Source organism: Varanus komodoensis, unplaced genomic scaffold (assembly GCF_004798865.1).
Source record: "Varanus komodoensis strain SLA01 unplaced genomic scaffold, ASM479886v1 scaffold5, whole genome shotgun sequence".
Classification (NCBI taxonomy): domain Eukaryota; kingdom Metazoa; phylum Chordata; class Lepidosauria; order Squamata; family Varanidae; genus Varanus; species Varanus komodoensis.
In genome coordinates, this window is record NW_025336087.1 from 9,966,410 (window position 1) to 9,993,841 (window position 27,432).

Genomic DNA, 27,432 nt, shown 5'->3' on the forward strand with positions numbered 1-27,432 from the left:
CCGCTCTATTTAATGCATTTTTATATATTCTTTTGTTTTTAGTGTTTGCACTTCCAGATCTTTCAGAACAGTTTTCACCACCTGAAAATGCCCCTCCCCTCCTTGCCAAGTTAGTGGAAGCCATTGAAAGAAAAGGTATGTAGATAACGAATGGGGCTACAATATTAGTTTGCTGAATACCTAATGATTCAAATGCCACCTTTTGCATTTCAACAGTACATGTCCAAATTGCATCCAGATTCCATAGGTTTCCTTTAAAAAAACTCTGAATTTTCACACAGATCTTTTCCAGATTTCCCTTACTGAAAAGATTTTTTCAGTTTTCCCTATACCTGCTTGTTTTATTAACATAGTAATTCAGCTTGTACAGTTTGCCACCTCAACTGCTGGGTGCAGAGCTGTCTTGCTGTTTTTAATTTTAATACCTTGGAACCATTATTTTGTCCTGTTTCATGTCAAGCCTCTTGGGGGCTTTTGCTAAATCTCTGTGTTTTATTCAGAAGAAAAGTTGTACCTCTACCCGAATAAAACAAAGCAAGCAGGCAAACAAAGCAACTTGTCTGCCTGATGAAGGAAAAAAATGGAGTTCTTGAGGAAAAAAAATGGAGTTCTTTTCTTGATCTGAAGGGCTGTTCTTATGAGTTTGCCATTAGTTTTGAGGTTAAAACTGGATTGGCCATTGGTGAAGAATTGAAAACAAGGATTTAGAGCAAGGGGTGGGGGTTGTAATCCCTGCGTGCTGTTCTTGCTGTCCTGGCTAGCCTCTTTTAAATAGAGCCAATGTTAAATGTCAGCCACATCTAATACTTCAAATGGATAGGAAGTAGCACCTCTACCTAAAATAGCTGATTCAAAATGTATTGATAGCACTGATATCAATATACCATATTCTGTTATGGAGCCTTACCTAAAGGTATTAACCTCCAACACAAACTTCGTTTTCTCAGTCTCCTGCTGCGCTGTACAGAAAAGAGGCAGCATAAAATGTGTGTGCAACTAGTCAGAAATTTTAAATCAGTTATTTCTGAGAGAAAAGGCAATGAAGGTTGGCAATAAATAAATGTTGTTTCTTACACCAAGGACATTTTTTTTAGCAAAACTTACCAGTTGAAGAGGTGTTCAGAAAAACAGTGTTATAGGAAGCATTATGTGTTTGTCCAACACCCCTCCCCATAATTGGGCTTATTGACAGCTGGGAGAGGGATTTTAATGGATGAAACATTGCATGAAGAACGGGTTAACCTCACTCCACCCCATCCCCAGTAAAGCTGCAGTCTATCAGTCTCCCCATAAACTGCTTTTAAGGTGGCAGTGGTGGTTTCTAATCAGGAGATCTAATGACACATCTCGTAGTTCATGTTTGGTTTGGCCTCAGTGTCAATATTTTAAGTAGTATAAATTAGATGTCTAGTGTTGCTCATCCAGTAAATTTGTAAATATACATGATACGCATACCTTGGTATGGGGATGCAGTTGCATGTGAGTGATTGAAAATACATTCACACAGGTATATGCTAGCTCAGTAGCATCTGGCTGAGGATCTTAAAATGTGCAAACCCACAGAAAAAGTTTGGCTCTACAAAACCAATCTGTTCTGTTTTTAAGGTCTGGAATGTTCAACATTGTATAGGTCACAAGGGACAAGCAGCACTGGTGAATTAAGACAAATTACTGAGTGTGGTAGGTACAGCTATTTTTCTTTCAAATAGATTGGGTTGTAAGCTGATAGATTTCAGTGTAATTTGCTTCCAAGTAAGTATGCTTGATGTATCTATTATGCTTGCTACTCTATTGGAATTCCATATACAGGATACATTAATATTAAAATGAAACTGTAAATATTGAGGTTAGTACATGTTTTATTCGTATTTATTAGCATTCTAACTCAGTTATAGTATTAGGAGGCATTAGGCATTCCGGGAAGTACTTTGGACAGTATGCACTTTAAAGACATTAGATTGGGTAAATAACTGTGAGAATGTAAAAATAACTTGTGTTGGATCCTTTGCATACTTTGAAAATAAGTTGAACAACAAAACCTATTTGCAAATGACAACTTGTTCATAAAGGCTGATATCCAAAGAGCTCCTTTAGGCTCAGCCCAAGGGTTTGGGCATGCACAGCCATGTGAACTAAACAAAAAATCTCCTTGAAACCTCAGACATTGGGCCTTTCACAAACTTACTTTGAAGTCTTCTCCTTTCAAAAATGGTTTTTCTATTTTGCATGGGGAATTGTTCCAGAAAAATAAGTTCAAAACCCCTTTGGGAATAAAGAATTAGTTGAGTGGTTCTTTGGATCCTGATCAGTAGGTCTGTAACTGCATCTTGTTGGTTAATTTCCGTAGTGAAACCAAAATGTGGTACATTCAAATATCTTTGTAGTTATTTCTTTTCAGCTGAACAAAAGGAATGTTGAAAATGATACAACAAGGCTACCTTTAAATAGAATCTTTGAGACAGACGGAGCAATCCTATACTCATATTATGCCTGGTCAAAAGATACACTGCTGCTGTGCCAATGGAACAGCTGCCATATCCACTAGTGAAACAATGGCCAGATCCAGAGTAGGTTCAGGCTGGGAGGGGAGAGAGAGGATCACATAAGTGAAAAGTACGAAAACTGCAGAAAAATAAGACAGACCTCCATTTTTATTGACGTTTTTTATCTTCATGTTTCTGTGTGATTGGCTAAGAAAAAAATGATGTAAAAATGACATTTTACGTCTGAGTGTTTGATTTTTAAGCTGGTTTAGTCAGTAGAGCTGAAGAGAGTTAAGAATATTCCTACTCAACTAGTTTGCTGATTCAACTAAAATTTCTTCACAGGTGGCTTTCAATGCTTAAACTCTTGAAACTAAAATATTTTTTAAAATAATATCACAAAATAATAGCACTTTTAAAATAATAGATTTAGAAAACAAAGGCATTTTGAGATTGTCTTTCTATTCATAAGATTTTTGTTAAATAAAATAAGGACTACAAATATATGTATGTCTGTTTAATGTTTGTATCATGCACCCACAGATTACCTGCATAAATGTGCCTTCTTTATAGCACTATGTACTTGATATTTTAGAAATCTTAAAAGTTACTGCTTTCAGTGCCAAAAATATACTTCTTTTTTTCATACTGGCCTTAGCATTTGTTGTAGTACTTTACTACACTACTGTTTACACAAAATATTAGTATGTAAAACATAGCTCAGTTAAAAATACCTTGGATTCTTTAGAAGGCCTATAATATTCCACACATATTGCCACGTGAAATAGACGTAAGCATGTATTCAAGGTAACACTGATATGTTCTTATTGTGCTGCACCTTATGTCCATTTTGCCAGTGTGGGGATTGTCTGAACTTTCAACAAGTATCACCACATGACTTTCTACTTCGTGAGGGAAATCCTGTGTCATGTGTTCATGAAAAGGGACTTCCCCCTCCTTCCTCTTGCAGGCCTGCAGGCTGCCTCACCATCTCCAAAGAGTTCAAGCCTTCAGAGCAGACCTGGAGGGGAATGCAGGGTGGGGACAAAGAATAAACACACATGTGTGCGCCAGTTACAAAAACCATTTCCACAGTGGGACGGCTTAATTGAATTCAACTATCTGTGTGTTAAGTTACCATTACAAGTGGAAGCATAGACAATTGTTAAAGCTTTTATATTAAGAAGCCAATTTTTACACTATAGTCAGTCTTTTAGATGTATGCTGGTATGGACTGTATTTTAGGTGAAGTTCCATTTAATTTTGGGGCTAGACACAAAAAATCTTTAATCCTAAGGAGAATGAGTGAGAAGCACACAGCCAAGTAACAGAAGGTCCAACAGCTCACCTAAAAGAAACACCTAGCTCTTCCGCTCTGCCCTTGGATAGTATAAGATCTATAATTCTAGAGTAAAAAGAAACTGTACTATGCCATATGGTGGAGTGGGTAGAAACAGCCTAAATGTTGCATGTCATTTTATGCAAGCCTCTTTAGGGATCCTCCTGGTTCAAAAGCCAAAATAAAGACAAATGAACTAATAAGCAAAAATACATATTTGGGTGTATTGCTTGCTACAGATAATTCATGATAAAATTGAACTGAAATTTTAAGTTTTGTGTGTGTCTGTCTGAAGTAAAAGTACTGAAGAAAAAACTGAATTGTCCGAAGTGTGATGGGTTCTCTCTGTGTGTCTCTGTCTCAGATATTTCTGCAGTGGATTTTGATGCCATTGATCTGCAGATTTTATCAGATGCTTTGAAGAGGTACTTTCTTGACTTGCCAAATCCAGTCATTCCAGCATCTGTTTACAATGAAATGATTTCCATAGCACAAGGTATGTACCCAAAAGTTTTTTCAGCACAGGATTAGGATTGTGGAATCCCTAACAGTGCCAAAGATTTTTTTCTGGTTCCAGAATGGTCAGGTTGCAGGAGGCTTAACATAGGAAAAGGTCCTTAAACAAGACTTGCATAAATTACTTGGAGATGGCACAAACACCGGACCCCGGGGCCTTTGAGATTTGTTTAGTACAGTAAAGTCATAGTGGGGATAATCTGCAGCTAACCTGGTTTCCTAGCACATTGTTATAGAAAATGCCTATATGCAATGTGCTTACCTTATATTTTTATTTAAATACCTTACTGGTACAGCTTAAAAACATAATGTACAAAGCAGATCTTTGTGTTAAGAACTCACTGTGTCTTGGAGTGTACAATTTTTGTACAAACACAGGTTGACAAATCAAGGATTTGTCTGTATGTAGAAAGGGCTAATTGTTAACTTTTTATCAGTCCTCACAAGGTAAATGTATTAGAGTAGACAAGATTCTGAAGCCTGTTGGCAGTTCTGAGCTACTGTGCAGTCAGAACATACAAAGAAGTCTCATCTCTTTTAACAGTGAATTCAGGTCGTGGAACTCAAACTTTTCACTGGAAGGCTTCATATTCACTTGCAAATTCTAGGGACAGGATATTATTGGTGGTATAACCTTCAAAGTTGGAACAGCAGCTCTGAGGCTTATCTGCTACATCTCAAAATTACCCAATCATGTATGATACTAAACAGAAGACAGACTTCTACTAGCACATACTGAACAATCTGTGGTTTTTACCAAAAGATACTTCTGTTTCACTTTGACTCTAGTACTGCAGGTTCTTTTTCTCATTCGTACTTATTAAGCTGTTATTATTTCAAAGAAAACAGAGCTTGTGTTTTAGAGTAGGAATTAATGTCTTCCTCGAAAATTTATCCTTTTCAGAGTAGGTTTTAAAACAATTGTTCAATGAAGCCAAGCTGATTGAGAGACATTTATTTCTTTGCAGAAGTCCAGAACTCAGAGGAATATGCTCAAGTGCTGAAACGGTTCATCAGATCACCTAATATACCTCAACAGTATTGGCTCACACTCCAGTATCTACTCAAACATTTCTCCAGACTTTGTCAGACCTCTGCCAAAAACCTTTTGAATGCAAGATCCCTAGCTGAAATTTTCAGCCTTCTTCTGTTCAGGTCTCCAGTAGCAAGGTAAAGATGTACATATGTGTATCTGTTGACTGTGCAAAATATTTAATTTGTTCAGCATACACTTTATTGTTCTAATATATGGTAATTATTGTTACAGCACCGACAGTACCGAACACCACATAAAAATCCTAGAAGTGTTAATTACAAGCGAATGTAATGAGAGACAACCTGCACCAGGTAAGAAAAATCTGTATATTGGAAACTTTTTTTGATACAATTTTGTTGATATAATTTTGTTCTGGAGCCAATAAATGTAGCATTTTCTGTTTTTTGTTAGCAATATAGAAACTTTGTGTTAAAGTATGCACATTTCCTTTTCAGAATGAGATTTTGCCAATTCTTACCCTTTTAGTGATTCTTTTTGAAATGGAAGCTTGATGGAGCAAAATATGTTTGCCTTCTCTTGTTGGCCAGTTAGAATATATACAAATGAAAAACCAAGTGATTTGTTGAAACTTTTTAGCCTTAAAATGTTGGCAGTAAGTGCATCAGAAGGTTTTCGGGAGTCTAACATGCTACTGCCGCAAGCTATGGTGATAATAAAAACTGGCCCCAAGATAGCTCTGGGGAATCTAGAATTGTGCAAAGTAGCGAAGTGTTTAGGCTGATATGCAAAGATCGTATCTTCCTGTTTGTCTGATTTTATGATTAAGCACTAAACTAAGAATAAGAGAAGCTTTTGAGTTGATTTATCCAAAGCTAAGATAAAGTCAAGGGCAAAGCCTCTATTAGCTGTCCTGCCAAAAGAAAAAGTCCCACTGTACTTTTTCAGATATGGTTTTCATTTCCTTACGTATATTTCAGAATCCATACTTATTAGTGAGGTGACAGAACCATTCCAATTCATCCAACCAGTTTGGTTATTTAGCAGGTAGCATATTTCTTGGTAAAATTAAAGTTGTGTTCCTCTCTCGGCAGTTACCACTGTGATCTTGTGGTACCTATCTGGAAGGCATGGTTGGCAGAACTGAGATGCTCATATTTAATAGGCTTCCATTCCTCAGGCTTGCTCTGGCCACCATGTGAACCTTTTAATTTTATTGCATTCTGCCTAGCAATAGCTTTTCATAATTTATCTTAAACATACTACTGTGCACCATGGTGTTTTGGACCAAGTCTTCCTACATGTGATTTTCAAAGTTTTCTCTGTAGTGCATCCAGGCTTACAGCTAACTTCAGAGGCTCTTCATGCAGTGATGAGCTTTTCACTTTCAGGAATGAACCAACCTATCTGTGGCAAGCTTCATTGACCCAGTTCTGAGAACATGTTTTTGTACTTAAATCTGTTTCATATATAGCTAATGACTTGGTACTTATGGTCAGCGTACAGAATAGCACTCTTATGAAATACAGTGAATTCCCTCAACAATGCACAAGGCATTCATACCTTGTGACATTAGGACTACAATAACCCCTGGAGGACACATACAGCTTATCACAATACTACCTATTGTGGATTCATATTTTATGTTTGCAGTGAACTTACTAAACAGTTAATTTGTCAGCTACAGTCAGGTGGAGTTAATAATTGTATATACCCATAGCAATCTTTCTTTGAGCACCAGTCCCTGTATAACCAAAATTATACCACTTACAAACAAGGTAAAATTGTTAGCCGACTCAAGGAAACCCCAAGCCTTGTAGAAATACAAAAATCTTTAGAAAGAAAATATTTAGTAAGGGATAAAACCCAACATTCCTATAAGGGTTGATCATGTTTGTTGGCAACAGAAAACTTAGTGGGAGGAAGTCCTAATGGAAAGGAGAGAGTTCAGTATAGGATCCCTTCACTTGTTATCATTACTTAGATGCTTAATACCAGAGGTGATTTAAGGAATATGTATTATTAGACCAAATGTATCCAAATGTATTCAACACAGTGTAGGAAAGAGCATCCAGTATCCAAATGTATTCAATTCAAAATGTATTACCTCAAAAAGAAGATGCCATATTTCACTACCTCTATTTTTGTTTGAATTTTCTTGGCAACAAACACAGACATATCAACTGAGTATGTTACGGCCTTTTTGTTAATCTGAAAGGAGAGTACTTTCTTCAGAAGGATGTTAAGTTGTACAGTTTCAACTTTGGTTCATGATTGGTTTCTAGAGAACCATGGAATTTTGAACACTGCATGTCAATTCACGGTTGGGGATGAGAGGAGCTGTCGACATTGCAGAGGTGTTACGGGGTTACTTAGATAATATGTGTGAAGTAGAACTGCAGCATTAAGCAGAAAGATTAAAAACATTTGATCTGCTAGAAGAAGGTTCTGGGCTAATTAGACTGCCCACTTGGCATCTTAGAAGGGAGACCCCTCCTTTGCTTATTAGCATCATGAAATTATTCTAAGATAGTGCCATCTATTTTTATAATTTGAAGCATGTACTTTTCTGCAAAACTGTTTTATTCCTTATGCAGCTTAGTCAGTTGATAACTTCAGTGTGAAAAGCTAGGAATATTTGAATGTTGTAATCAAATGTCACAGATTAACAGTAGATCAGAAATACATGAACTAAAATGAAGCGGACACTGGCTAACAGTTCTTATTCAGAGCTCCATTTGTTTAGCGACTTTCCCATTATTTTCTATGCCTATCACATTGTCCTTTATGAGGGTTGGAACCCTAATTGTGTTGAGGTGACATGCACAGTAGCTTACTTTTAATACACAAGTTGCAGAGCTTTCCTGTATACTTTTTTTCTACAGATACCAAAGATATGATTGCCATATGTGCAGAGTTATCAAAGCAAAGGAACATAGGAAGTGGTCTTTTATGCCAAGCCAAACGGTTGGCCTGTTTAGCTTGCTGTTGCCTACAGTGATTGGCATTGGCTTTCTCAGGTTTAAGACAGGAGTCCTTCCCCGAGCTACTGGGAGATACTGGGGTTTGAACATGGGACCCTCTGCATGCAAAATATGTGCCCCGCCTCTGATCTGCAGCCCTTCCCACAGTAGAGCAATGGCAGGAGTTGGACCTGCCAGAAAAAAATAGCAGGTAGTGCTGCCAACATGCTCAGTCTCCTTTAATCTGTGACTGTAGAGAGCTCTTCTGAAGAGGAGAGAGTGCTAGATAGTCCACTTTCTCATTCCCAATCCAACACTGGCTCACCACTGAAATGAGTATCTTGAGTCAGATCAGGGACAAGAACATATGAATTGTGCACAAATGTTCTATCCACTCTTAAACCTCTTTGGCTATTAAAAAACAGATTGATAGAAAAAGTTGAAGTAAAGTACTTTTTAGCTGCACTGGTATGCATACTTTGTTGTTGCTAGTCGCGAAGTCACATCCAACCCATCACAACCCCATGGACAACATTCCTCCAGGCCTTCCTGCCTTCCACCGTCCCCTGGAGTCCACTTAAGCTCACACCAACTGCTTCAGTGACTCCATCTTGCCACCTCATTCTCTGCCGTCCCCTTCTTTTGCCATCAATTGTTCCCAGCATTAGGGTCTTCTCCAGTATGCATACTTACCTGAGAGCAAACACCATTTGAACACGGGCATGCTGATTTCAGAGTGAACATGTATAGAATTGTTCTACCATACTCTGTAGCAGTGTTGAGAGACTTCCAAACAAATATTATTTTAAATTATGTAGAATGTAACTGATACTTGCTGCATGTCAAATGAATTTAGTTGAGCAGTAAATGGAAAATGATGCTTTTCTGATTGTATAGGACCATAGCATGTATTATATTAGAGCATTTGGCATATACTGTTAATTGATAATACATTTAAGCAGTACCTTTATTGAGTTCTGTATAGATTTCAGTATAAACATCAGTCATAAATCTCCAGGAGGAAATTAATGACTGAGTGATCTGACATGGAAAGCACCATTGTTTCTCCCCTCCCCTTCATTCTTAGCTTTAAGTCAGTTTGTATTCTGCTGTTTTTCCAGCAGAGGGCTCTCCTTCTAAGCTAATAATAACCAGGATTCCTGTAATTTTTAGTGAGTAAAGTATCTCCCAAATTTTGTCAGTAATTCTTATTTCTGAAATAGACACCAGATATTTCTTTGTTTTTTATTGTATGTGTAACTACATAGGCAGTCGTGGCAGTTGGATACTGAGTTAAATGTACTTCACTTAGTCTCTGCTTCAGAGGCCTTGTAGATTCAGTCTCCCAAGCACCATCTACCAATTATCCAAGCAAATGCTACAAGAGGTGGTAATATCTTGCTGCATATAACACTGTATAAAAGAATAAAGTTTGCTGCAGGCATAAGTCACAATCCAGCCCCTTTCTGCAATTGTTGCTTCCTGCATGCAGAGCCATGCACATATAAATGAATTCCATTAATGCATCGTCCTTTATACATGTGCAGAGTCATATGTGTGCATTGCTGCCTATAGGGAAAGGGCTAAATTGGGCCCGGACAAGTACCTGGAGCAGCTGTAAGTCTATGTACTGACTCCTGAAGGTGCCTGTGCATTCTATGGCAGCAGTGGACTCTTCCTTGAAATGTTAAGAACTTAGCAATTCATTCCGTTTTTCATCATGACACTTAAATCACATCCAAGTGGAAGATACAAATGTGTCTCCAGTTACTTTTCCTAATGAATGAAAACTAGATTCTTGTGTGGCCATCTAATTTTAAGCCAATGTGTAGCAAAAGGCAAAAAAATATGAAATGTGTGTGCAAGTAACATATCTAACCCCCACCCTCACCCCATTTCTGCCTAAATTCTGGACTTTTCTTTAAGTTCTTTCTTTCTTCAACTTGCTTACATTGTGATCCAGTGAGTATGTGCTTAAGATAAGCAACACCAGTTACTACACAAGCATCACGTCACCAAAGATGTATGGTTATAAGCCAGTACAAAAAGAAAACAGGGTGAGGTTCAGGGTATTGTATTTTAACCAAAAGAGGAGTGGGAAGCTTGTTCAGTATCAAAAATTTCTGATGCCTTTGTGCCTTTGTCTAATACACCAAATTAAGTTTGCAGAACACTAAGTATGGAAAGTAGTTCCATTGTGGCTGCAGTAAGAGGAGGGAGGAGAGAGGAAAGCAAACCTGCTGCTCTAGGGAAGAAGCACTGCACAGCTTTTATTGGCTCTTTGGGTATACAAGCAGTTTGGCTAGAGGGCAGGGCCCCAAGCATCATGACTCTAACACCCAGGAGAATGACTGAAGGCAGGGTTCATGCCAACCGATGAGTACAGTCCATAAGCATCCAGCACCAGAGGGATTGTATTAAACACTGCCAATTTCAGGAATATCTTGATCATGAGTAGCCGTCCACTTCCCAAACTCCCTAAGCAGGCTCCTTTAAACATTTGTAGGAGTCACTCTCCCAACTGCTCCTCTTTTAAATATGCTGAGAACAGATTGGTTCAATTCTGCCTGTTCCCTGTGTCCCCGTTCACCCTCAAGCCAGTAGCATGGCGTCACCTCAGCAAGGGATTGGGCTGCCATTAGAAAGCGAAAGCAGCCAACCAGTATGCTTCTTGCCACTTGAGTTCCCCAGTACCTCCTACAACTGTAGCCACTCCTGCCAGATACAACAATGTCCCAGTTGAAAGGTAAGAGCAGGAATGCCCAGCGTATTTGGGCATTCCATATACTAGAATATTTTTAAAGATCCAGTAGCTGACACATTTGTATGTGCTAAAGTACTTTGCATTATTTGACTGGTCCCTAGTGGGGGTCCCTAGAAGTGTCCTTTTTTTCTTGAGTATGTTGATGGAACATAAATGGGAGAGGTTATCTCAACACCTTTTTGCCTTTGATTGAAAGTCTGTGGCTTTATTCTTTGCATTTATATAATTCTTGACAGGCTAGTAATTTAATACAAGGATTACTAAGAGACTGTTCTTTATTTCACATTTGCACATCACATGCAGCATAATTCATTTGATGCAATCACTTCATGCCGGAGTCCTTACCTTGCACTGTGCAGCTTGACCACATTTGACCAAAATAACGCTTGCACTTAAGGCTGCAATCCTCACACACTTACTAAAGAGTAAGCTCCATTAGAAAGAGTGAGACTTGCTTCTGAGTAAGCATGCACAAAATTGTGCTGTGTGTCATTGGAAAGCTCTGTAGCAATCTATCAAGCTGAAACTAACGGGCATCTGGGGAGGGGTTTGGCTTTAAGTTGATTTCAGTTTGACTTGACAGTGTGGGACTTCATTTTATGGGTCTTCAAACAACACCTGTCGTTGTGGTCCCGTGAAAGTGTGTAGAAGGTGGTGCAGTGAATGCTAACAAGCCTCTTCTGCGCTTGTAGGCTCTCAGAGGCACAGAACTTTACAATGACGGCTTTCATTCTGTTCTGTGTGTGCCCCCCCCCCCCCGCGAGTTCAGCCACTTCCTGTATTTGGCTGCACATAATGCTTTTCTTGACAGGCATCTACTTCAATACTGCATGCAGCAGCCAGCTAGAGAGTCTATTTTAAGGCCACTTACAATGGTCTTCTCATTTCCTTGGCTGAAACAAGACCGGTTAGTCTTGCCTTGGCCACTTGTTAGCTGATGACAACTCTGACTTTGACTCCGGCCCCCCTCCCCCACCTGAAATCCCTTGCTCAGCAAATATTTGAACCTGCCCGAGTTAATCATGAAACTGAGATCTTTATCTCAGAGAGACGTGCAAGCTACAGAGGACTTCTTTTTAAAAAACTGTACTAAAATCAGTGATGAAATAGAAATGAGCAGATAGTCTTCCTAGAGCACTGAAGTTGTTTCTTTCCAAAGGTAAAAGAACTTGGAGGTTTTGAATTCTGCACAATGCAACTTTTTCTTCTGGATTAATGGACCCAGGAGAATAGGCTACACTTTTGAATATACCTCTTCCTGATTGTTTCAAGAGAACTTTTGGATTTAAGGATAATCTGTTCTTGGTTTTTGATTTATTTACTTTTAATTCTGTGGAACTGGGCAGAGACCACTTACAATCTGGAATGTTCATATTGTTGCATACAAGTTCTTAAAAGGGTGACGGGGTGCCATGCGCAGTATACAAAGTAAGTGACTTCTTGATTTGATGTTATTCTCATATACATATAGTTAAAGGAATCAAGTTTGTCGGGGAGTGCATGTGCATACATGTCTGTATGTATCTGTATTTGTTGTACGCTACAGTAAAACTGAATAGCAAATGAAATGTGCATAGTTAAAAATGTGATCGAGTGAAAGGTGATACCTACTCACAGTATGTGAGAACAGTGGAAAATCACCTGTTCATCAGTGTCTCACCTGTTCTGGTTTGCCACATGGTGTCACAGCAAGCTAGACTAGTTTGGGTATAAGCAGTAACCTGATCAGGCAAGTGTGACTGTCTAGGATTTATTCTGTAGGGGAACCTTGGTGAGCAAGCCCTCTTTCCTCCTTACCTCTGTTTTTCTTTTTAATGCTATTTGAAGAAAATGTCAATAAAAAGTACAGTAACGGCATCATCAGACTACAGACAACACTAGCTATGTGTGCTTTGAGTCTTTCATAACCTAATTTCAGCAATGTACCTTGGCAACAAAGCTATTTGGATAGCAGGTGGGCTAAACCCTCAAGTTCAATGTTTGGACTTGTGTCTGGGACTGGCTGAGTGTCCTGTTACGAGAGGCAAATGGAAGGAATCTCAGAAGGATGCCCACCTCAATGGATAGGAGTGGGAGGCTACTTCAGGATGAGTTTAGTGAGGCTGTTGCAGGGCAACAAATGTATGCCTTTTCTGGCTACTGTTGGTGCTGTAACCATGTCTATATATATTGGCTTATCTGGAAGCATAACATTGGGCAAGAGGTTTTTCATATGTGCTATGCTTTTGCAGAAGCAAATTAGCATTTATTTATGGCTTTTTGCAATATGCATCCTATATTTGAATGGCAGCAGTAGTACTAATGAGTTAAATACTTTCCATGTCTGGCTTTCTTTTACTGTAATAAATATTTAGAATACATCTGTTTGATAAGTTCTATAATAAGTAGGATTTTTTTTTCTTAAGAGGGTGGGCAAGAAATGACCACAAAAAGGAAGGTTTTTTTAGTTCACTTTTATTCAGAAACAGTCTGTAGGAGGGTTCTTGGGAATATCAAGTTTATTACAGAGAAAACTGCTGAAGAATTCTTACTTTTTAGAAATTACCAAAATGGCAAATGCCCTGATGAAAGCAGGTCAAAAGAAGATGCATGACTCAGGTGTAGTGAAATATTTCTCTGAATTTGCTAGGCATTTAATGGTTGAGAGGTTCGTATTCATTCTAAAGGAAGTTGTTTGACTTTCACTCATTGCAGTGCATACTTTTGAGGGGATTTGCTATTTAGGTTAATAAGCTAGATCGAAACTTAAAACAGGAAAGCAGAATATAATTTCAGCATACTTCATCAATGATTAGATCATTGTATTTGTCAACCATACTAAAAGAGGCATATCTGGGGGACATTTTATTAGTACAAGATATTGTCGCTCTTTTAAACATCTGGAGCACAACATTATGCAAAATGAACACTTGCAGGCTTTTCTCCACATCTGTCTTGAAAAAGCATCACAATAGATTCAAAGTGTGCCTTAATGGGCTACTTGATAGTAGGATACTGTAACAGAGAGGTGATCCAGCTCTCTGAAGACTAAGAAATCTACAGTATTGAAAGAAAATGCTTCCTGCTGCAGCCTATCAGCCTTTTGTCAACCTGCCAGCAGTGGAATGTACCAAGTAGCAGACAGAAAAGATTAAGGGGGTGGGCAAAAATCAGTGTAAACTGAAAACATGTTCAGTCTTCATAAATAAGATCAGGTGCCGATCATAAGTATCTTTTCTTTCTGAAATGACAATTGTTATAAGATTAACAATGAATAATGACAATGATGAAACAGGAGTGGTCCAGTGACATTATTTTTGACATGATTGGCTGGGGATTATGATGTAATAGGTTACAGTGCAGCCCCTTATAGGTTTTAAAATGAATTCCAAGACACCATTACAAAGAGATCCTGACTGTTTCCTTATAACTGAGCTTTCTCGCTGAACTCATACAAATGCACAGCACTGTCTGGAACATGGAAGAACTGGATATAGACTATCCTAGGACAGATATAAATTGTGGCACGGACTTGATGTTTTACATAGAAATGGACCCACCAGGTAATACTGCAGCATTATTGTTGAAGGCTGGCTTATTCTGGATGTTACAGTACCTATGCTGAGAGCTAAATCAGGTGCTCAGGGTTAACTTATTGTACTGTTGAATTGTGTTCATTGCATGGAAAAGGAATTAGGAAGGGGTTTTGCACAAAATTATTTTGGCCAGCTTAATGAAACTATAATTGTCATGTGATGTCTGTTTTAGTTTCTTCTCTCACCTGTAGGTCGGCTTGTAATACAGTAAAGCTAATCGTGCTTTCAGTAACATAACAAACACAAAATGCTTTGGGGGTGGGAGTTGGACATTTTGAATTAGGAAGTTACAATTGTTAAATCTGACCATTATTACTTGAAATCATTTAGTACAGGATTAGAAGATCAGTAACTTGTCTTAAACCACCAAAAATAAATCATTCTTGTTGCTTTCTCTCTTTAATACATGCATTGTTGAACATAAGCAGGATTGAACTTACCATTGAACTAAAAAGCTGGTTTATTTTTTGTTTTTTTAACCCTGTTTCCAGTGTTGTTCCCCCTTTAGCTAATAAGCTAGGAATGCTGCAGTATCTTCTCTGGCATTACTGGTATACGTATGCAGCTCTGACATTGAGCAAAAGGATGTGATTTTTTAAAATCAGTTTTGCCATTTAGAACAGCTTTATCATATAGAATGCTAAGATTAACATCAGTGACTATCTGGGTCACAGATGGGTTCCTTAAAGTGCTCTTTTTGGCAGATTATTATACAAAATGCAGAAGGATCAGAGAAACCCAGTTCTTTTCCTAAAATATACAGCAGTGTTGTGGATTTGCCGATTTGTTCTTAGCTACAGCACTACTGGAGCTCAAAAGCAAAAAATAATTCCTCTTGGATGATTAAATGCAGAGGGAAGGGAGTGGAGAAGAGTGCACAATAATTTTATCACATAAAATGATATAATATGCAGGATGGGAAATGGGGTTGATAAAAACTTCAGTTTATATCTTCTGAAACCTACGTTTCAGTTTGTTCTAGATGAAATGGGGGAAGAGCTGTTCTTCCTTAGTGGAGAAGACTTTGAGGTAACTGAGGCTGCAATTTTATGCCAGGGAAAGCCACAATGAAGACAATAGGGTTTGCTTATCTATATATGTATTTGTGTCAGATCTGCTAGTTTAGGAATTGTGTTGACAAGTTATATATGGAGGTTAGTGGGAAAAAATGAAAACTCAGTTAATAAAAAATAAATAATCCAAGCTGTAATAATGTGTTGCCTCTAAATAAATTTAAATTGATAATAGTGTAATTAACCTTTTCAGAACTAATGCTGTTTGTTGTATACAGGTAAGCTAAAGATTTTTCCCCTTTCATTTGCAGCACTGCCTCCTAAGCCTCCAAAGCCCAATACTGTAACAAGCAACGGTATGAATAACAACATGTCTCTGCAAGATGCTGAATGGTACTGGGGAGATATCTCAAGGTAAGAGCAAGAGGATGCCTTTTATCTTGGTGATTGCATAGGGCTTCTTCCCACATAGTCTGTTTAGAAAGGTAATTGGTGGTCCTTTTGAAACAGTTGCAGTGCAAGGCTTAGTTTGTACACTGTTAAAGCTTTAAAAAGTATGTCCACTAATTACAAATGTAAAATAAACCACAGATATTCTAAATATTTCTCTAATGTATTTAATATTTAATATACTGCACTTGCAAACATATCAGTAGTATCGATATATACTTTTAACATCTAAAACACTTGATGATGGAAGATCGAGAAGTGCAATGCTTCTCTAGCACTTTTCAGTGTTATTTGTATAGAGAAGAAAGTAGGCTACCATCAAATCCTTCCTTGGTATAAACTTCTTTTAACAAGGAAGAAAAGAACTATTCCATTTGATTAACAGTAATGGATAAAGTAAGAGTTCATAGGGAGCTTCTAAATGCTTATACCATATGAAAAAAGTAAATAGCAGGACCTATGTTCCTAGTAAAATGTTAGTATTTTAAAAAATAAGAAGCTAAATTGCATGTTGTTTTTGATTTATCACAGGGAAGAAGTCAATGAGAAACTTCGTGATACTGCTGATGGTACATTCCTGGTACGAGATGCCTCCACCAAAATGCATGGGGACTATACACTTACACTAAGGTAAAGACACTTGTATCAGATTATTCATTGACTCAATTTAAGAAAAGTTTTTGGCATAAATATGATGATTGATTTTTTTCCAAATTTAACCTACAGGAAAGGAGGAAATAATAAATTAATCAAAATATTTCACCGAGATGGGAAATATGGCTTTTCGGATCCATTAACGTTCAATTCTGTGGTTGAACTAATAAACCACTACCGGAACGAGTCTTTAGCGCAATATAATCCCAAACTGGATGTTAAATTGCTTTACCCAGTATCCAAGTACCAACAGGTAAAAAATTGTTCTTCTCCCCCAACCCTTTTGTTCATCTGCTTGAATATACTCTTAAGGTCATTTTCTAGCAAATATGCCTTAAATTACTTCATGAGGTATAGGAATGTAAGGCCTCTATAAATACTGTTGCTTCCCAAAAAGCATTTCAGTGCTGTGGATAATTTCCACTAGAAATTAACTGGTCAGTATCAGGTGCAGCAGGAGGCTCTGGCCTACGAGGAAAACTTCATGCTACAATAAGCCTATTCATCTTATGATGCCACAGGATGCCGCATTTGTCTTTGCTGCCAGAGAAATAATACAGCTCCACTCCTGGAATGTGCATTATTATCCAAATAACCTTCTTGCTGATCATTAGAATTTCTTTATTTATATAATGTGCAAACTCCTGGAGAAGCTGTGCTAGGAATTCTGTGAGTAAATCTCAGCATAAGCTTTTTCTTGAAGCTTGGTTACCTATGGTTGCCCTTGATGAATAGGTACGCTCACTCCATACAAAAAAACATGTATGGAATATGCCTGCCTTTGGTGGCAACATTATAAACAAAGTGTCCAGTCATATGCTGAATCCCTTAATCTTGCTATAGAAAGATTAACACAAGGATGCACATTCTTTTACAAATGGCACCCTTTAATTACTGTTTTATGAAAAACATTGATACTGTAAGAAGCTGTGTCTTCGTTGGGTATTATTTAATTTATTTATCTTCCCAGGATCAAATGGTTAAAGAAGATAGCATTGAAGCTGTTGGAAAGAAATTACATGAATATAATATCCAGTTCCAAGAGAAGAATAGAGAGTATGACAGACTCTATGAAGACTACACAAGAACATCTCAGGTAAACAGTGTTCAGTAGCAACCATAAGGACCTTAAATAAGGCTCGTGGCAGCTTTATTTGAAGGTTAAGGGCACAATCAATACCTTCAGCATGACCGTCTTGAGAAAGCTGGGATCTGTATGAATTTTTTCTGTCTATACTTGCATAGGATTTTGCCCTACTTCTCAATTTTTCAGAAAATTGAATGCAAAGCGAGCTTTTGGTTCATGTTTGGGAAAAAAATCTACACAGTCTAAATAGCTGAAAAGATTTGAATGTCAGTTTCACTTCTAAACTATTGGTCTAATTTAGTGATATGGGAGCAGCTAAATGCTCTTATGGGCATTTGGTGTGCGAAATACCCATTTGCTTGGCAGGGGTTGTTTTCCAATCAGAACTAGGTGCTTTACCACAATAATTAATTAGCAACTTTCATAATGATGGTACACTCTTTATACAGGACAGCAGGAAAATTAACATTATCCACATGTAACTGTGATTTGGCAGGGAAATACCAGGCTGATAGAACTGCTTTATAGGTACAAGAGAACTCTCTTACTTGTAGAGGGTTTCAAGGGTTTACCTAGAGATGGGATTTTGTGCCCAGCCTCTGGTGTGATACGTGGGGAGTCTTTTTATGATATTTTCAGCAGTAAAGCAGTAGAGAAGGGTAGAACCGTAGGAAATTTAACCAGTTACTCAGATGATCTTAACGCTGGAATAAACTGTGTGTACAATTAAAAGTAGAGCAAATGCTGAGTGTAAATATTGTAACGCTGTACCTATCCATAAAATTCATTCCCTTTCCTGTAAACTTGCATAAATACAGTACATGTTAGAACTATTACTTGAAGCATACCCAAGGGCTAATACATGCCTCAGAGTGTTTTCTCATTTATTTTTTCTCTTTGAACATTTGATGTCCACAGAGACTGCTTTTGAATATCCCAACACATTTCAAAAGCAGGTTGCCCTGGGGAGGGTGCTGGGGCTACTGGTCAAGAAGTACAAGTCAGCTGAAGGGGAGGTACTGCTTAGGGGTACAGTACGTGCTGTGCATGCACAAGGTCTGAGGTTCAATTCCCCACTGGGAAAGACTGTTCTCTGAAAGCCTGGGAAGCCATTGGAGGTTGTACTAAGAAAAATGTAGGAGAGGCCTAATTCAATATAAGGCAGCTTTCTTTGTTCTATGGCCAAAGTCCATGCATTAGAAGGATGTACAGATAGCTACTTCTGCTGCTTTACTGATATTTGAAGAAAAAAATCTGCCACATATGTGCTTCAATAAGAGAATAGCCAATCACCTTTAGATTTTTCTTCCCTTCAGGAAATTCAAATGAAAAGAACTGCTATCGAAGCATTTAATGAAACCATAAAAATATTTGAAGAACAGTGCCAAACACAGGAGAGATACAGCAAAGAGTATATTGAAAAGTTCAAAAGAGAAGGAAATGAGAAAGAAATACAAAGGTTGGTAGTTGTTTAATATTTTAAAATGCAAACATTTTCCGTAGAAATTTCAATGCTGAGCAATGCCTAAGAAAATGAACAGACTCTAACATGCAAAATCATATTCTCCAGAATTATGCACAACTATGAAAAGCTCAAATCTCGAATCAGTGAAATTGTGGACAGTCGGCATAGACTGGAAGAGGATTTAAAGAAGCAAGCTGCTGAATACAGAGAAATTGACAAACGCATGAACAGCATTAAACCAGACCTCATACAGCTCAGAAAAACTAGAGATCAGTACTTGATGTATGTACTAATACGTTGCCAGACTTTAAGTGAACTTCTTCTATAGAGTCCAATTTTTATGAATTTTACCATGACTAACCCTGTCTTCAAAACTGCTTTCCAGGTGGCTGACTCAGAAGGGTGTTCGGCAAAAGAAATTGAATGAATGGCTTGGCAATGAAAATACAGAAGAGTAAGTCTTTGAGCATTTCTGTTACCTCACTTAGATTTTCACTGGTGGAATATAAAGCATCTAACGCTGTACGTTAAGAATTGTAATACCTTGTTTCACCTGGAAAACCAGCTTGGGCATTTCTGCCAATGGGAGTCTAGTGGTTTAAGATGAAAAAAGAAATGTATCAATAACTGAGGTTTCTAATTCTCTCACTTATCACAAGCTTACTAAAGTATGAATGAAAGAACCTTAAAACAATATTTGAGTGCTAGTGTTTGAAGGGTGTTCAAGGAAAGGGACAGTAACTCAAGGGCAGAGGACCTGCTTTGCATACAGAAGCCTCTGGGCCCAGCTGTGGCATCTCTGAAGTAGCAAGTAGTGATGCCATCCACCACTCTTGGCAGGTATCGCAGGGTCTTCATGGCTGGGATTCTGAGGGAGGAGGAAGAGACCTTGAGGAAGTAGAGATGGGAGTTTTGGGAGCCCAGGAAGAGGCAGCAGGCCCTTGAAGTGCCATCAGGGTCACTGCCCACAGGTTCACAGGCTGACCAGGAGGGTAGGAATGTTTTGGAAAGAACAGGAGGGGTCAAAGTAGGAGAGGAGAGAGAGTCATTCCTTAGCCTTAGCCTGGGCTGGTCCCTGACCCCATGATAAGGCATTGGGAGGGATGAGCTGCCAAGTTAGAGGGCTTGCTTAAGTCTTGCTGGCTGGCCCTTCACCAGCAGAAGCCATGCTGAGGGTGGAGCCCACAGTTACTGAAAGGGAAGGATTTTGGGGAGAAGTCCCCAGTTTGGCTTCAGCACTCTTCACATGAGCAGAGACTTATCTTCCTAGAGGGCTTTTGGAGTTACTTTGTCTTATAGCTGCAAAGTGCCAATAAAGATCTGCATTGCAAGAGACCGTCTGGTGTTTTGGAGCCTAAGGGAAAGGGAGAGTCGAGACATGACAGCTAAGTGGAGCTAGCAAAAGATCTTGTCTGGAACCAGGAGAACTGCTGCCTGTCAGTCTTGACAGCACTGAGCTAGATGGGCCAATGGCATTATTCATGATGAGGCAGCTTCCTTTGCTACTCTGTCCAGTGTTGTACCACATCACTGCTGAGTATTGCAAAACGTATGACGCAGTTAACCAGAAAAACAAGGCAAATAGCAAAATTCACAATAATTAATTATTTATTCGATAATACCTAGGGGAAAACATCCTGTGCTGCTTTACTCCTGGTTATCATGAACAATCTAGATTGCTTGTGGTCTGGCCCAACTGGTTTGGAAAGCAATTTGATGATTGTAGATGTCTCATGATCTACAATATTGCCATGATCTACAATATTGCCAATATTGCCATGAGTGGTGGCAATACTGGAAGAGCTGAATGGAAACTATGTAAGAATATTACATTTAAAAAACATAATATGAATTTGACAAAAATCTCATTAACTTGTTGCATTAAAAAGTTGTAAGCAGCCGTTCTTTGCTTTCTAGAGTCAAACAAGTCTGCATTTGTGCTTGTAAGACAGCTTGTAAGAAGATAAAGAGTTTGAATCTTGTTCTCACTAAGGGGTTCTACTTAACAAAGCTCAAAGAGCTATCTTTTAAGTCCTGAAATTGGTTGAGAGAAATAAATAAAAACCAATTAGTTACTGGTTTATTGATTATTATGTGTTGTTTTTAATTAGCCAATACTCTATGGTAGAAGATGACGAGGATTTGCCTCATCATGATGAGCAAACATGGAATGTGGGAAATATCAACAGAAGCCAAGCTGAAAATTTACTACGTGGAAAACGAGATGGAACATTCCTTGTTCGGGAAAGTAGCAAACAGGGTTGCTATGCCTGCTCAGTTGTGTATGTATTCAAATGTTTTTGCCCTATTTATGAAGCATTGAATACAGCGTGCACTTAATCCCACCTATTTCTCATCCCATATCTGCTGCGATTTAATCCCCCTCTTTTGGTGATCATCTAGACTTCATGTCCAAACCCTTGTTTGTTTGGATTGTCTTTCAAGTGGTTATTTTAATGTAATTTTGATGACTTGAAAAACATTTGCCCACATGCACCTTGAGTCTTCAGGGTGCAGCAAGGTATAAATCTAGTTAAAATTTATTTATCTTTGTACTTACCAAATTTTGCAGTGGTACCAATTTATTGGTCCCATCACCAGATCTTAGTTATTGATCTGTTTATTCACCATGCTGAAGGAAGACTCTGTGCGCATCAGTGCTTTATACTGTTTCCTTATTATTCAGAATTTGTTGGCTTGAGTTGTTTTTAAATGCTTTCTGAAGTTTTCTGCAAACATGGCTGATGATTTGTGCTACAGTGCCTAACTTTATTCCTGGGTGCAGACATTAAATTGTGTGTGTTCTTTATCTTGTTAAGTGGATGACTCAGTTGTAAGTGGATGACTCGGTTGTACAAAATGTTATGTAAGTTGAACAATACAGTCCTGTAAGTACCCATGGGCTATATCCAGTTGGTATTCCTCTGCTGACAGAAGACTCTTGGATCAGGGGAGAAGCTTCTGCCAGCACAACTGGAGGGGCGAGGATTGTGATTTTCAGTGGCTCCACTTTCCAAAGCCTCTTGTATCACCCCCTTCCTTCTCTGAAGTATTGGGGGCTGCAAGGACAAGGGGAGCAGTAGTATCTTGCTGCCCAATCCCTGTCCATTGGCAAGCATTTCCATTGGATCAAAGTCCTCTCCTGCTGGAGGGATGCCAGTTGGATGTAACCTACTAAGTTCAGTGAGACTTCCATGTAAGTGTGTATAGGATTACAGTCCAGTACCAGTAAGGAACAATCTGAAAGATGTTACTCTCTTACACTTAAAGATGTAGCTTTATTTACCTGTGTTGGAAATATGGAATAACAAGTATTATTAATTTAACACAAATAAAATAATGGAACTAATTTTAGGCTATGCAGAAATAATGGATAAAAGGATTTTTAACATCCTGTTGAAAAAGCAAGTTGAATAAGAAAAAATGTAATTTCCTTGGAAAAACATTAAAAGAGTTTCTTTTCTCCCTCTTTCCAGTGTGGATGGTGAAGTGAAGCACTGTGTTATCAACAAAACGCCTACCGGGTATGGATTTGCAGAGCCATATAATTTGTACAACTCCCTGAAAGAACTGGTGCTACATTATCAACACACATCGCTAGTGCAGCACAATGACTCTCTCAATGTCACACTAGCCTATCCAGTATATGCACAGCAGAGGCGATGAAGATGTTAATACGCTGGGTTTTGTCTCTTTTAATGAAACACCCACAAAGAAAATTCAAGAATCCTGAGGCCTATGGGTAGGGAAGGCTCTTGAGTTGGGCTAAGGCATCAAAGCCATCTGTCTTCAGATGGGACTGAAGCTTTCTTCACAACCGCAGTGGGAGAGATCGCAGGAGAGAGCTGTGAACATACATTTCTAGTCTAAAGTGCTTTTTTAATTAAAAAACTAAGCAGAGGCAAAAAGAAAATCCAAGAGCGAAGTGCTATACCTGTCTCCCTGCAGGGACATAGAGGCCTTTAACCATGGTGCTTGCTGACCATCCCTTTGAAGCTTTAAGAGCTCAAATGTTGGGACTCTGAAGACCGCAAAGTTGCAGCAGGAGCTGTGTAAATGGCAGCAGAATTTCTCAGTCGTGACTTGGGTGATGCAGCCGTGTGCAGTGGATGCAGATGCCCAGCGTTGTGGATTGCTGGTTTTCTGGTGAATGATATGTAGCAGAATGGCACTTTCATTTTTAAGGGACACTTTAAAAGACTTTGACAGTGTGTTCATCGGAGTAATGGACGTGGAAATAGAAGTGCCAGGAAGTGTTTTGTTTAGACATTTAAAATCCTGTTTTAAGAAGATATTTAAGACTGAATAAATGGACTATTATGATATACAGTATAATATGTACATAGTTCTGGATGACTAACTATCATAGATGGATACTGTCAATACCAAGCTCATTCTGTTCATTATTTGTTTTACCAAAAGCTGAACCCTTACACTGCTATGCAATACTTCATTTTCTATAGGGTGTATTTGTCTCAAGTGTAACTAGAGGATAAGCTTTTTTCTTTTTTTTTTTTTCCTTTTTCTCATCTCGAAACGTTCCCTTAACTAATATTTTTGTGGTAATTTTCATTTTGTTCATTCTCTCCCCACCCCTTTTTATTTTAGAAACAAATGTACAGGACATCAGTTAAAGTTGGCTTGAAAATTAAAACTATGAACTACTTTAACAGGGTTTTTCCCCTTTGTATAGAGCATTGGGCTGTTAGCTCAAGGTTAAAATTCAAGATTTCTTTTTTTTTTCTTTTTCTTTTTTTTTACTAAATTTTTGTTGGGCAGTGCCTGATAAGCTTCAAAGCTGCTTTATTCAATAAAAATATATGAACTTTGCAAAGTATCACTGAGTCCAACAATATTGTTTGAAAAATACCTTCCAATTATGGTTTCCCATTACATTTGATTCAGTTTTAGATTTCTGTCCCAGTTGTGTTTGTATTTGGAAAACGTTTCCATCTTATTTTGAAAGCTGTAAATGAACAGATGGAAAAAATGACTACTAGAGTAGTTAAATTTAACTCTTCAACCTAAATCATGTGATTTTTTAATGAATTGTTCTAGACACTGAATCAAGGTACTTTCTATATCACATGGGAGACCATTTTTGGATTTTTTTTTTTTTGGTTTTTCATCTTTAAGTACGTGTGCATTTGGCTTCTATATTTCATATTGTTCTGAATAATGAAATGATAATTTTAAGAAGTCCTGTTTCTGTGACATTTATTTCCCACAATTACTATTTTGTTACTTTTATATCTATTAAGTAAAAAACAGAAGTTGTCATCTGAAAGGGCAAAAAATATTAAATACCATTGTAGTAAAGGTAATGAAAAAACATAAAACCTCAGTGTTAGTATTGCACCAAATTCTGGATTTCTTGAATAACACAATAAAAACATGCTTGCATTTTATCTTTTGCAGATTGATATTAAGGAATTCTGGAATATTTTTTTCATTTTTCATCAATTAATAGCAAAAAGAAAATAGAGATGTGGAGCTCCTTATGATTTAGGCAATCTGTGCTTCTTAAAATGAGGCATTTAACAACTACTTGTAGATATTTTTTATTGTTCGATAACATTATGAATAAATTAGTTTGGTTCCCTCTGTTTTTATTTACCAGTATCATTTATATCTGATGGTGCATGAGGAGTTTGTTTATAACGTGTTGACTTTGCTTTCCTGAGGAATGCAGTTTATTTCAGCATACTTCAGGACTGAGTTCAAACCCTCTTTGAATGCCAGTGTAGATTTTGCCAGCTTTAAGTGAAGCTTTGATAGGAGTCAGGTTTGCAGCTGCAGGAAATCCTCTTGTACTGGAATAGTCTGACTAGAGTCAATGGTACTACTCCAGGAATACCCAGGAGGAAGTGGACTGAAAATTTCATTTCATCTCAAGGAGCAAAGATCAACTCAAAAACTTACTCTAGTTCTAATCCATTCATTTATTCTTCCCCACTAGACTTCTCAAGAGTAAGAAAAGACATGCACATGTTCTGATTATTGTTCCTGAAGGGCAAATCATGACAGGTCACTAAATGGAAAATAATTTACTGTTGTAATATGACCAAATGCACTTTGACAGGGAGAGATGAATGTGCATCACTGAGTTCCCACACCTGCCAAGTCAGACAGAGCACTGTCTGTTCAGCTCACCTGTTTGGCAGGGAAAAGAACCTGAATGTAGGTTCCTTTGGAGAGGGAAAGATGAGGCCTCTCACTCCAACTGATCAATACTTCAGTTTTACCCTTTCTGCTTGGTGCTTTGCAGCATTACCAATCCTATTCTGGGAACCACATTTGCTGGGTTGGATACAATGGTTGAGCCTTGGAAACTCCCTTTTGGATTGTGTTTGGTTTCCTGTTGAGATGTACACATATGTAAAAAAGCTACTTCTGTGCATGGATCTCTCTGATTCTGGATGCAGAGAGAGAGAACCAAAACTCTTGAGCTACAAAGTTAACAGGGCTTCTGGAATATGAGCTCCCATGTTTATTTCATGAATACAGCTACTACAGACAAAACAAGTTATGGGTTCCTTAACTTGAGGCTTAGATTTGTGGTCTCTAGTGTACTTCTATATATATCTGTGTGTTTAAAAGAGAGAAAGTGAATGTGCCATGCTCTAACTGCAGTTTTCAGTGAATCTAGGCATGTGGTGAAACTTTTCTTCAAAATTCCCATTTCTCTAAACATCCTGGACAGGCTGGGCTGGGCAGTGTTCTTAATTGTAATCTAGTGTTTGGATTTTATTGTCATTTTATGTGCCGTTAGCTGCCCTGGGGGCTCTCTAAACCATTTGACAGGTGATGCTTTATAAGAATCACATATAATCGAAGTCTGGTTATTGGAAGTTTGTATTAATGGAGTGCTCTTCACATGGAGACAAATTCAATTCAGATAAGTTGGGTTTTCTTTTATATGGAGTAAGGCTGCTGTCCATGCAGTTGCTATACTAAAGTTAGCACATTTTAACATCTCTAACCTGTATTTGAAAGGAATAAACAAGTGTTTTTTCCCAAACTAGATCTTCACTAGTGAAGAGTGAATGACATAGGTGCATCTGACTTTAAATTCAAGTAACCTGTTTGAAAGGCATAGGGAGCTTGGAAAGGTCACTTTTTAAAAAAAAAAAATGTTTTAATGTGTGAAGCCAAATCTTATGTTTCAGTGTCTGCTGTTATATAGAAAAGTGGCTTTGTCTTGTACTTTAAAATGAGCTATGATGCTGGGGGGAGGGGGATATCATTCCAATGTTTTTCAGTGGGGAGAACATTGGTAAGATTTAACACAGTGCTTTTGCTATGCATGGTATTTGTTTGGGAAAGCGATTCCTAAGGTGGCTTTTGTTCAGGTTCGCTTTCAGAACGGGCACTTCTAAGCACAATGCCTCCCATGGGACATGGTTCAAAATGCAATATCCTGGTTTTAAAATATTTGTGTAAAATGGGCCAGATACAAAAAATGGGAAAAGTTACATTGCCATGTGTCCCTATGAGACTGCATTAGCTGCCCAAGATGCTGCTATTTTTATTCTTAGATCCCCTCCCCTAAAAAAAATTAAGCTCTCTTTTGTTAAATGTCTTTACAACATTGAAATTTCTTTGTTTTTAATGTTTTTTTAGGGAGGCAGAGACTAAATGGATTAGCTGTACATTGCCTTTAAAAGGCAATAATAACCAATGCGCCTCCTTAAAAAATGTTGTGGGCTTTCTGAAATTGATGGAGCTGTGTCCTGTTTTTAAGTTGCTTTTAAAAATGTACTGGGTCTTCAACCAGAATAAAGGTTGTTTTGAAACTGCACTTTATGCTTTGATTCCTCAGTGAGAGCATTAACTGAATCTCTTACATGTCTGTTTTTCTGATGTATAGCTGGTAGTCAAAAGAAAGTAGATGGTGCTAAGGTTTAGTTCCACCCCCGAAATAAATCCCAGATATGAACGTGAATTAACTCACTGAGATTGTGTTCCTAGGCACTGGGGGGAGTGGGGGTGGGATAAGTTCATGCTGCTGTTCTCCTATCCCACCACCACCATGAAAAGGCAGATGTGGACATGGAGAGGAAACCCACCATTGCACATTTCCTCCTTGCCACTCTGACAGTTGTACCAGCAAAGAGGGGACACAACAT

General features: G+C 38.2%; 1 protein-coding gene across 4 annotated transcripts in view; it reads left to right on the forward strand.

Moving 5' to 3' along the window:
- Nucleotides 1–27,104, forward strand: part of PIK3R1 (phosphoinositide-3-kinase regulatory subunit 1) — a 63,592-nt gene extending 36,488 nt beyond the window's left edge. For 2 of the 4 annotated variants that reach the window (XM_044445833.1, XM_044445832.1), the window contains exons 3-16: nt 43–135; nt 1,606–1,680; nt 4,187–4,318; nt 5,307–5,508; nt 5,606–5,685; nt 15,959–16,061; nt 16,629–16,727; nt 16,824–17,004; nt 17,722–17,847; nt 19,155–19,297; nt 19,409–19,585; nt 19,689–19,757; nt 21,415–21,585; nt 22,780–27,104. In XM_044445833.1, coding sequence (XP_044301768.1) covers nt 43–135; nt 1,606–1,680; nt 4,187–4,318; nt 5,307–5,508; nt 5,606–5,685; nt 15,959–16,061; nt 16,629–16,727; nt 16,824–17,004; nt 17,722–17,847; nt 19,155–19,297; nt 19,409–19,585; nt 19,689–19,757; nt 21,415–21,585; nt 22,780–22,969 — 1,841 coding nt within the window. In that variant the 3' untranslated portion in view covers nt 22,970–27,104. Of the gene's footprint in view, nt 1–42; nt 136–1,605; nt 1,681–4,186; nt 4,319–5,306; nt 5,509–5,605; nt 5,686–12,352; nt 12,488–12,664; nt 14,602–15,958; nt 16,062–16,628; nt 16,728–16,823; nt 17,005–17,721; nt 17,848–19,154; nt 19,298–19,408; nt 19,586–19,688; nt 19,758–21,414; nt 21,586–22,779 lie in introns of those variants that run through there. The other 2 variants (XM_044445834.1, XM_044445835.1) reach the window with 2 other exon arrangements.
- The last annotated feature ends 328 nt before the right edge of the window (nt 27,105–27,432 follow it).